Source organism: Pangasianodon hypophthalmus, chromosome 1 (genome assembly GCF_027358585.1).
Source record: "Pangasianodon hypophthalmus isolate fPanHyp1 chromosome 1, fPanHyp1.pri, whole genome shotgun sequence".
NCBI lineage: Eukaryota > Metazoa > Chordata > Actinopteri > Siluriformes > Pangasiidae > Pangasianodon > Pangasianodon hypophthalmus.
The window spans coordinates 23198469-23210459 of record NC_069710.1 but is presented as its reverse complement, the minus strand read 5'-3'; the positions used below and the strand labels follow the sequence as shown (position 1 = coordinate 23210459).

The 11991-nt window shown below is 40.1% G+C and overlaps 1 protein-coding gene across 5 annotated transcripts; it reads right to left on the bottom strand.

Moving 5' to 3' along the window:
• Positions 1-4159: 4159 nt before the first annotated feature.
• On the bottom strand, positions 4160-11940 carry LOC113542557 (zinc finger protein 398). Of its 5 annotated transcripts, none has more exons than XM_034304163.2 (4): positions 11862-11940; positions 10590-10717; positions 10362-10487; positions 4160-8491 (listed from the first exon to the last, which is right to left on the bottom strand). In XM_034304163.2, the coding sequence occupies exon 4, from the start codon at positions 7908-7910 to the stop codon at positions 5652-5654; it is 2259 nt and encodes a 752-aa protein (XP_034160054.1). In that variant the 5' UTR covers positions 7911-8491; positions 10362-10487; positions 10590-10717; positions 11862-11940; the 3' UTR covers positions 4160-5651. The 5 variants fall into 5 exon arrangements, with proteins under 5 accessions (XP_034160054.1, XP_053092944.1, XP_026795963.2 ...); XM_053236969.1 differs by lacking the exon at positions 11862-11940 and adding an exon at positions 11501-11855; XM_026940162.3 differs by lacking the exon at positions 10362-10487.
• Between the last annotated feature and the right edge of the window lie 51 nt (positions 11941-11991).

Here is an 11991-nt window from a genome sequence, read left to right as displayed (position 1 = left end):
GATGCTGAGGTTTGGAGGCTTGACGGCTTCAATCACTCTCTGACTCTTGTTAGATCAGGTTCCAAAGCTTTACAGACTACAGAATAACGTATTTGCATATTTAACATGGAAGTGCTGAATCAGAATCATTCACTTAGTAACTGTGGGTATTGACTAAAATAAAGATTTCAAAGCATACCAGAGGGCCAACATGCTTCATGAGTTACGTTACATTGACAACACACGTGACTGCAAAATATATGAACCTGTGGGTGGGCAAGTTTTTATATCTTTGTGGGGACCAAATGCCTCCACGAGGATAGGAATATCTGACAGTTTTGACTTTGTGGGGACATTACTTTTTGGGTTAGGTATAGCATTAATTATTATGTCAACATAAGGTATCCACATGGATAGTTAGATTTATATGTGCGTTTGTGTGTGAGAGAGAGATGCCATGACATTATAGAATCCTAGCTGGAAAAACAGGCACAGTTTCACTGATTGGATGATCATCTTCTGAGATCAAGTGCATTGGTATATGCAGTGCCCTCATTAAATACATGACTGATTTCATACACATGTACAGCAGTGAGGCATACTGTGGATCAATCTATCAATTCAGAGTGTGTGTGTTTGTGTGTGTGGGTGAAGGGGGATGGGCAGAAGGTGGTCATTACAGCACCACCTGTTCAGCCACTTTGACAGGCATGTCAGTGTGTGCTGCTGCATCAGCAGGTCAGTGTGTGTGTGTGTGTGTGTGTGGGAGGGGGGGAGGATGGGTGGGGGACAGAGAGAGAGAGAGAGAGAGAGAGAAAGACTGACAGAGAGACAGACACGCATACAGACCAAAAGGGAGGAAGAGCGAGAGACAGTGAGAGAGAGAGAGAGAGAGAGAGAGAGCGAGAGAGAGAGAGCACACTGGAGTGCAGGAAGTTCAATCCTAATTATTTTATGCAGATTGTATATATAGAGCTCAGGACTGAAAGAAGCAGATGTTAAAGCCCGCATGCAGAGCATCTAAATGAGTAAAACGGTAAGGGATCAAATTCAGATAAGACAAACTGAAATATATTGGGTACTATGATCATTGGGGACAAACTGAGTTCTTGTACCTCAGGTCAAAATGTCTGCTTTGTGTGAAGGTCCACAGCATTGTTCTCTGCAGTGCACAGCAATGACTCACACAAACACACAGTGACACATCTAAGGACGTGAAGGGAAAATGATGTAATCTCTCACTCTCTTGTCAAGTATCTATGCCCCCCTTTTGGGAATCCCTTTCTGATTAACACCTGTTACACTCCTTTTAACCCCACCCCAGTCTCATTTGAACAGCCTGTGTCATTGAATGGCGCAGCTTGAAAAGCACATACTGCTTATGTTGTTTGGGCTTTTGTATTCTTCAGTACAGAGGGCAAAATCAATTCCTGTTCAGTCAGATATGAAAAACTAACGAGAAAACAAAAGGTCAACATATAGACATATATGAAGCTTTTGTGCAGAACAAACTAGGTTTGGGAAATGTATGAAACCACAGAATGCTGCAAATTTTATTTGTCAGTGTATCAGCATCAAGAGCTTCATTAAATATAAGACAGTATGCGGTTAAGGTCGTTTCGTATGTTGCACTGCACACAGAAATCTGGAGTGAGTTTGCCATCCAGTGGCAGCACTGTGCAATGAGAGTCGACTCACGCCAAAGCAAGGTCATGATTGGTTATATGAGGACAGATGAGAAGCCAGTAACTGGCAATCGCCTGCTTTTTGCTGGCACTAAAATAACTACCTAAAGGGTAAAGATAAGGATATTTAGTGATGCAAAAGATCATTATAAAAGCCATTTACAGGGAATATATTCAAATAATACATTATAATGCACAACATGTTGAGTCTCTTCAATGTTAAATGGAAATGAAAATGAAAATCAAATAAAAATAAAAAATAAATAAAGTTTCTGAGGCCTCAGCAGTTGATACTGGCATGCATCCACTTGCACAAGGCTAACTAGGTAATGAGAAAGGATTACATCAAAACAGGATTACATCAAAATAGAAAAATTAAGTCAAACCATACATGTAACATAAAAAATGACGAGCCATGATAAAGAAAGAACGAGTCACTAACAAACTCACACCCTGTCAGGTTGTTTCTCATACAGCATCCTCTCTTTTGAAGATGCTGCCAAATGGAACACAGACCAAAGGCACATCTGGGGTGCACACCCGGAGCATGTGCGAGCACACACACACACACACACACACACACACACACACACACACTATACTTACTATACTTGTGAGGACCTTACTTTGATCTAATATTTAATTCAGCTTATTAATGTTATGCTACACCTAAACCTAATAATAACCAAACAATAAAAATAACAAAAGGCAGTTTTCGTCATCGGGACCAGCCAAATGTCCCCACAAGCCAAAACTGTCAGATATTCCTATCCTTGTGAGGTCATTTTGCTATTAAAAAAATATAAAACCTGCACACAGATGCATGCACACACAGCATTGCAAGGTTAATAGCGTGCAAATGAACGTCACACAAAGACATTTATATAATACATACGCTCACCATCCACTTTATTAGGAACACCTGTACACCTGCACATTCATGCAGTTATCTAATCAGCCAATCATGTAGCAGCAGCACAATGCAAAAAAACCTACAGATACAGGTCAAGAGCTTCAGATAATGTTCACATCATACATTAGAATGAGGAAAAAATGTGATCTCAGTGACTTTGATCATGGCATGGTTGTTGGTAACAGATGGGCTGGTTTAAGTATTTCAGAAAATGCTAACCTCCTGGGATTTTCACACACACACACACCCACACACCAGTCTCTAGAGTTTACACAGAATGGTGCAAAAAACAAAAAACATCCTGTGGGCAAAGGGTCTGCAGACTGAAATACCTTGTTTTAATAAGAGAGATCAGAGGAGAATGACCATACTGGTCTGAGCTGACAGGAAGGCTACACTGATCAGCCATAACTTTAAAACCACTGTCAGGCGAAGTAAATAACATTGATTACCTCATTACAATGGCACCTGTCAAGGGGTGGGATATATTAGCCAGCAAGTGGACAGTCAGTTCTCAAAGTTGATGTGTTGGAAGCAGGAAAAATGGGCAAGCGTAAGGACCTGAGCAACTTTGACAAGGGCCAAATTGAGATGACTGGGTCAGAGCATCTCTACATGGCAGGTCTTGTGGGGTGTTCTCGGTATGCAGTGGTTAGTACCTACCAAAAGTGGGTCTGATGAATCATATGGACGGCCGACTGCATGTGTGTCGCTTACTTGGTGAAGAGATGGCACCAGGATGCACTATGGGAAGAAGGCAAGACAGCAGAGGCAGCGTGATGCTCTGGGCAATGTTCAGCCTGGAAACCTTGGGTCCTGGCATTCATGTGGATGCTACTTAGACACGTTCCACCTACCTAAACATTGCTGCAGACCAAATACACTCCTTCATGGCAACAGTATTCCCTAATAACGGTGGGCTCTTTCAGCAGGGTAATGCTGAATTAATTGTTCAGGAATGGTTTGAGGAACGTGAAAAAGAGTTCAAGGCGTTGACTTGGCCTCCAATTTCCCAGATCTCAATCCAATTGAGCACCTATGGAATGTGCTGGACAAACAAGTCTGATCCATGGAGGCCCCACCTCACAACTTACAGGATTTAAAGGACTGCTGCTAACGTCTTGGTGCCAGATACCACAGTGCACCTTCAGAGGTCTGGTGGAGTCCATGCCTCGATGGGTCTGAGTTGTTTTGACAGCACAAGGGGGACCTACACAATATTAGGCAGGTGGTTTTAATGTTATGGCTGATCGGTGTATATTAACTCAAATAAGCACTCTTTACAAAAGTGGTGAACAGAAAAGCATCTCAGAACGTACAACACATCAAACATTGAGGTGGATGGGCTACACCAGCAGAAGACCACATTGGGTTGCACTCCTGTCAGCCAAGAACAGAAATCTGAGACTATCAAGGTCGATGTTTTGCGCAGGCTGAGATGCTTGTCTGTCTAGCTGTCTAAAACTATTTCTAAAATCTAAAAAAACAAGATAAAATTACTGGTCAAAGCCATAATAAAATAAACCATTACAATGGCAAAAATGAAAAAGCATTTTTTGATAATGAAAATGTCGATGACAAGTTTTATTTTAAGGCATTTTATTTAGACATGAGACAGTGTGACAGAGACTATGGCATGTCATATTTATGCATATGTGTCGAATATAACCCAGTGGTTTGTGTTTCATAGAAGTGCTTGGTCTTACCACATAATATTAATATGAATAATACAGAATACATTATTTCCTGCATTTACGTTACAAGCAGTCAATTTGCTTATTCTTTTTAAAATAATAATTTGTAAGGCTTACAACATCCCCTCTTATGACAATTACATTTTTATCACATAGCACCGTGGCAAGTCTAATGTAAAAGGAGTTCAACAAATAAAATTGATCCTTTTGAATATACATTGAGTACAGCACAAAACTGCAACCCCAACTGCGTAATTTAGGTAATATTTCTTAGCAGCTCTGTCTAAGCTGTTTTGAATATTTGCAGTCCAGTGATTCTAAATCAGAATAAATTGCCGGCACAATTGAACATGAGAATGACTAAAGTGAGAGAGAAGGGTCAGCAAGCATGCTTTAATTAAAGTGTGCAAATATTCAGATTGCTAATCATATATGAAATACACGCTGTAGAGTTTTAAATTAACCCTAGGGCAATCAGACCTAGGATGATCTTTTGTTATTTACAGGGAATATATTAACATATTACACAGTATATTTACTCTGCTGATGTGCATTTCTTTGAGTCACACTCAAATTAAGAAGAGAAAATTAAATTAAATGACCAAACACTATCTATATACACACCAAAACTTGTTTTTAAATGTTATTTACATTTCTTAGTATTAATCATATTATACCAAACTGCAATGTAACATACCAACCCAAATGAGCAACGATTTTGCTAACACTTCTACTAGCGACAATCAGTGATACAGAGAACACTTCTATGTTCACAGCAAATTGAAAGCAGTAAAAATAACAGGCTGAGGAGAAACTTTAAATGTTCTACTTTCACAGTGTGCATTACTTTTGAAAAGCAATAAGCAACTGAAATGATGAAATGTATTTCAAGGCACAATAGTAAAAAAAAAAACCAGATCTGTACAATTTTTAAATAAAAACAGGAAACTGAAATCAACACCTCAGTATACTCTATATCTCTGGAGGTGTCTCGACGCATCATGTGACATGATGCATTACTTGGTAATGAAGTTTGTGAAGCATTTTAAATGATCATAGGAAAAGCACTAATCAAGAGTCAACAAATCTGATTACTTGACCTTCACAGCAAAGTGGTTCATTTTACCAGAGTAAGAAATGTGCACTCATGTAATTAAGACATTCTAAGAAGTATTAAGGGTAAAAATAGGAGGTAAAAGAATAACAAAGCCCAAGTATTGCCATATCTAGCAATCTATTTAAGTGGATTTCAGTGGAAATTTTCACTGTATACTTAATGAGAACAGAATGGTATTTAAATATAAAAGTAAATAAATTGCAAATATAATTTTAAAAAAACACCTAAATATATAAATGAAGCCTCATTGTAATGTTTCATTTTCATTCTCCTCCTGTGTCATTGTCAGACTCCATCTCAGTCAAAGTTGAGATATACCACTCTGCATTTTCTTCCTGTTGCTCGTGCATACCAACAAGTGAAACCCCTTCGGTTTCTGGCTTTACTTTTGTGTTCATTGCTTCCTGCTGCTGACCCTGATGTTTGCGCTTAGTGTGCCGCCGTAGAGTGTTACGCTCAGCAAACCGCATATGGCATAACAGACACTGGTAAGGCTTTTCACCCGTGTGTACCCGCTGGTGCCTTGTCAGCTCTGCAGCCTCTCGGAAACGCCGTGGGCAAAGCTGGCACTCAAAGTTCCGCTCACCTGTATGGATATGCTTGTGACGCTCCAGATGGCTGGAGCGTTTGAAAGCCTTGCCGCACAGCTGGCATATGTGCGGCTTCTTCTGGGAGTGTGTGATGGAGTGGCGTTCAAGGTCTGAGAGGTAGTAGAAAACCCGTGGGCAGTACTGGCAGTAAAGAATGCGACGTGGGCCTAATGCCTGAGGATCCTGTTTTTTTGAATGGTTGGTGGGAAGTATTGGTGAGTCTGGACTAGGAGGGGAATTAGAGGACTGGACTGGAAGGTCTTCAGTATTGATTCTTAATAAAGAGTCTGTTCGGTCCACTGAGACAGACTCTGGCTCAGAGACTGGTGACACTTGTTCAGTGTCGCAATGTTCCTCTAGTGCCTGAGTTGCTTCAGTACAAGATGATGAGTTAAAGACTGAAGATTTGTCAATGCATTTGGGTCGGTTTTCATTTTTCTGTTCAGCAGATACAGCTAATCTAAGCAGTGCTTCCTGGAAAGAAGTGGGCATGTCAGAGCAGGTATCAGTTTTCAGTTGCTTAGCCAGATTTGAAGAGTTCACAGAGGAAGTGCTTGAGGAAGCAATGGGTGAGGTAGGGGCAGCAGAATAATTACAGGATTTATTTTGTCCTGAGAGATTTATAGCAGTTATACAGGAGACAGGTTCTGGTTTAGGGCCAGGTGAACTCGAAGATGAAGGAAGTGCAACAGATGATGGGGAGGAAACTGAAGAAAAATGTCCTGAACCTGAGGAAGATTGAATTCCACAGGACACTTCAGGAGATGAAAGAACAAGTAAGACAGGTGCAGACTGTGTGTTTGAGGCAAGGGCAAAAGGTAGCGACAGAGCCATAAGTTCAGGATTAGCATTAGATGCTGAAGCTGTAAGTGTTTGAAGGTGAGACGGTGGGAGTAGGAGAATGGGAGTGTTTGAGTCAGTATTACTAGCCATAATCTGAATAGGAAGGGAAGGCAGGGTAGACATCACCGGCAAGGCAGTTGGCCCGGTCTCAACAGTGGAATCATTGGGAGATTTCTTCTCCACCGTTATAGTAGCTTGTGAGCTTTCTGTTGAGACACTAGGTGATGAGTCCTCCAAAATCAAATCTGGAAGAAACAACTCTCGGTCAGGCTCTGCATCCTGAAAAGCCAAAGACATCTCAATGTCAGACTCTGCAGATCGCGTCTCATCTGAGGCAGTCACTGGCATTTCGGAAAGATCTATCTGGGGAACTTTTTGACCATCTGGAGAAAGAGTGTAGGGAATACCTTCGTCATCTATGAGAAGTGTATCCTTTGGATCAGGACACATGACTGATCCATATGTAGATGGTATGGCTACGTGTGAAGCAGAAGGACACTGATCCCAATTTTCTAAGTGAAAATTGTTCATATGATCATTTCCCAAGTCAGACCAGTAATCTTCATCGTCCTCGTCTTGCACCACTTCTACCTGCTGACTGTCATCCTTGATCTCATCTACCTCCATTATTAATGAAATCTGGTAATCAGGATCTAGAACCCATTTACACTTTTCTCTGTTATCCCTGACGTTCTTTTTTGGCAGGCTTAAATCCAGTGCTGCATAGACCTCTTCCTGCCCCATGGCTTCTTTAACACTAGTAACAGCTTCAGGCATTGCTACATCAAATCCCTTCTGTTTTTCATAAAATGAGACTGGAGCTGTACAGTTTGCACTGTTGCACACCTGACGGTGTTCTGTCCTTTTTTTGTCCACACAGTCTCTGGTCTTCTCAAATGTCTCAGACCCAGTAACATTTGCAAAGTCCTGTATCTTCACCTCCTCTTTGGTAATGTGACTGAAACTTTCATCATATTTTTTATTACTAGTATTCCTTAGAGGGGATTGTCGGTGAAGGTCCTTCACAGGGTAATCACTGGATAAGAGGTTAGGATTAAAATATATCGCTTTGGTTATTGGTTCATTCATTTCTGTTTAAATGGTGTTAGTCCTGATGCCGGGTGTCAGTTGTGAAGCTATTCGTGTATTGTCTGGTGTGGATTCAGGCATGGTGACACCATTTCTGACAGGTTGACTAAAATGAACAGAATTCTTGTCTGAAACTGAATCAGAGGCATGGTGTGGTACTCCCTTCTTGCTTTGTCTTCACTATCAGTACCAGCCTATTCTTGAGATACTCCTGAGATGGAAGGGGTATTTGGTTTTCAGGCTAAAATTTCATTAAGGTCCTCTAATTTATAACCTTGTCCATAAAAACCTACTTTTGATTGACTCAGATAGAGTTAACATCAGTCCCCTTGGATGGCTAAGGTCCTGAACAATATCCTCTGATGTTTGAAACAAGAATATGCTAACTTTGGTTGTTAGCTCACCACAGAAGGAGTGATGACGTCACTCAATGCATACTAGTCAGTTTATTACTACCTGAGAATTCACTGAAACTTTTCTTCCAAATCCACTTCTATAACCCATGCAAAAAGAACCATTTTCTCTTCTGGTGGAGCCATCTGTCTCCATCCTTGTCACTGCCACTGGGAAAGGTCATTAATCTGGAAAAGAACAAAGTATGGCAAATTTTTCAATATTTTAGCAGAATTTAAAGAAATATTTTTTTTCCAAATATTTTTGTGAAATTCAAGTATAAATCTCAATACGGCATACGAACAAAAATCTGGTCTCTCCTTTCAACAGCAGGAAAAAATATCAACAGGAAATGTAATGCAAAAGTATTTTTTACATATAAATGTATTGCATATAAATTCAAGGCATGCAGACAGTGTTTTGCTTTTATAATATAGTGTTTATAGCTATGGTTGGGAAGAAAAGAAGTATATGATAACATTATATATCTCTGTTGTCACAAATGGTGCTTGTCCAGACAGAAATACACTCACTTGAAAACAATTCGCATGATGCAGTACCAATGACAGTGCATAACTGAGCACACTAGTAGACATAAATCTGTCTTACAGCAGAAAGTACTGAGAATTATCCATTACTACTGGAAACTATTGCCTGTCCTTATACCATAGCGCAGTTGAATTCTCAAATCAGAGCGCATTAATTTTCTATTACAGCACGGCTCTGACAGTAGTTCCAGCTGTAACATTAATCACAGCTTTATATTAATGCACTAGTTCTAATACGTTATCATTCCAATAGCCTATGTGAATAGCTCATTCACAGGGACTTGCATGGTAGATGCTCCAAATAATCTAAGAGTAATAATAAATGGATTTTTAAAAATGTTGTGTAACAAAGAAAAATATTTAATCGTTGATATGGTGAAGTTTTCTGTTAGAAGATGTTCATGTAAAATTTATGGAAGGAGTATCAGGAGTCAGCAATTTGTAACAGTTACAAAGTTTCCTGACACGGAAAGTCTTCAGGGCAGAGGACTTTGGGCTTTCTCGATTCTCAGTATCATGACAAGCTGCATTTTTTTTGTCTTTTTTTTAAGTTCAAGAGTGAGAAAAACAAGAGGCTGGTGAACAAATGACTGTTTATAACAGCTGTAACATAAATGATAACAGGAACTAAATAACTAACTTCCACATCATTAAGTGGAACTATGACCAGTTAAAAAAATGTGATATGTCATTCATTCATGGTATAAGTATAAGAACACATTTCAGATTCTAATCTACTTTGCGTCAGGCTGTATCACACCACCGCAGCTTGGATTATTATTTTTGTATAACAGCACAGACTATTGTGTGTACTTCCTTACATAAAACAGGTGTATTGTATTCTACATTGTTACTCATGTGTCGTTACATACTTCCATGGACATTAGTCTTGTCTATTTAGGTTTCTTCAGGCAGATATTTTAGCTATTTGCCAAACATTATTATATCTTCTTAAATGATCTTATTTCAGGACTAGGTTACTACAGTAATGTCATACTTTGTATTTTAAACTTTATGAACTGTTTTACAGGACTTGTTATCTCAGCAAATATCAGGATACATTATTCATCATAACATTTTATTTGTTCTTGCAGAAATTATATATTTTTTAAAGAATTTCTCAATCCCAATTAATTAATCTGTGACACAATCCACAATAAGGCTGCCTAAGTTCCTACAAACTAAAAAATTGACAAAAGTGTGAAAAAGCAGTTTTTTTAGTTAGATGTTATAAGAGATTAAGTTGTCATTCGTTCATCTTCAGGAACATTGGCAGCAACGCAGGGACACACCTTTAGTGAAATGCCAGTCCATCACAGGGCAACACACACACACACACAAACATACACACACACACGCAGTCACTCACTCACATCTAGGGGCAATTTAATGTAGCCAATCCACCTACTGGCATGTTTTTGAGAGACTGGAGGAAACCAGAGAACCCAGGTGAAAACCACACCGAAAACAGAAAGCACAGAAAGCACAGAAACTCCACATAGACAGTAACCTGAGCTCAGGATGAAACCGGGGACCCTGGAGCTGTGAAGCAGCAATGCTACCCATTGCACCACCAAGCCACCCAATTGTTACTCATGTTGCACATAAGCTTTTACTTCAACACAACTGCTAAGATCTAAAAGAAAACATAAAAGAAAAAAAAACAATGGCAAGTTGTTTTGGCTGCTACACAAATGTTCAAATGATTCACAAAAAAAAAAAAAAGCTCAAACATTACCTCTGATATCACTTTCTGCCTTCTGATGCTGAGACCCCAAGATCTGTTATAGATGATGTCAAGACCCAAGGACCCAACATCTTTGACATGAAATGTCCCTAGAAGGTTTCATGCTTCCAATGTGTACCCTATTGAGAACATGGAAAAGTACATAACTTTGGGAACTCACGCGCTGCTTAGGCCTACTGTTTTTTTTTTCCACAAGGGAATGACTTTTGAGCATTTTAGTAAACATCTCATCTTAGTAACTAGCATCTGTTTTCTGAATCCAAAGCCATCATGTGTCTGCTAAGTCACGAAAAATGGAATTCAAATGGTCCACTTTTTTGTGGTGAGACTCAAGTCCACCACAGTGGGTTTTAAACTGCCATGTGCCTTCCCAGTTAGGCAACATTTATAGTTTAGTTTTGACTCAGCAAACTTCTTAAGCTATTCTACTGAAGCACTGTAGTAAGCTGGTCTGTTCTCTCTAGCAGAATGATCTGTAACTGTGTTTTGTTTTTGTTTTTTTATGGTAAATAATTAATAATTAAACTCTAGAGACTCATATTATAAGGCTCCTTCTTGCACAGGCTATAAAACATACTAAACCTAAAAATATCTAAATATTACCGCACACGCAAAGCCTAGCTCATTGTGCATGATGTGAATAATATCTCCCCCCCAGTTCAACTGGCTTGTCCTTACTAGTTGCCAATAGCGTCGGAAGTCATTTACTTCTTTTAATGATCTTAATGAAACAAGGTGCACGCATCAGTGAACGCCCCCGTCTCAGGGTTTGACAAGAAGCGCAGAGTCAAAGCTCTGAGAAACGTCCTGCGGGAGGAAGCGACACGGGCACAGACGGACGCCATTACACGGAGTCGGAGGTCCGATTAAAAAAAAAAAAAAAAAAAAAACATTTAGCCTACCATTCTCGGATGTTGTGACTCGATGTAGTGGCTCGAACCCGTGTCGCTAAACGCGTTTAATTCGTTCCTGTAGAAAAGCTCAAGCGAAGGCTAGCCGCCTTTCTTTCCTGCCGCACTGTGAGGAGAGACTCCGAGCTCGGACCTGCGACCAGCCATTTTCTGCGTACCGAGGGTTCGAGCCGGTGACACCGTGCGCAGAACACCGCTCGCTTACAAACCATATCTCAAACTTTCTTAAGATAACAGCATGTGTACAATACTACCATACAGGCGACACGCTCTATATATCACTATACTACTGAAGCCCTGGAGTGACACTTCCTTTTTTAAACTGAAATATTCAATATGAAACTGTTCTCACCCCACGAGTCAGCTCGCGCAGGCACTGGCTAACCCGACCCTCGCGCACTTCCGGAACACCAAATATGAATGAATGAGTGGGCGGGGACAGTGAGGGGTAGGGGTGGGGCTTGTCGTGGTGTCGCAGTTTA

What these genes read in the sequence shown, in the direction of transcription:
- LOC113542557 (XM_034304163.2), bottom strand. Translation starts at nt 7,910, where the DNA reads ATGAATGAACCAATAACCAAAGCGATATATTTTAATCCTAACCTCTTA.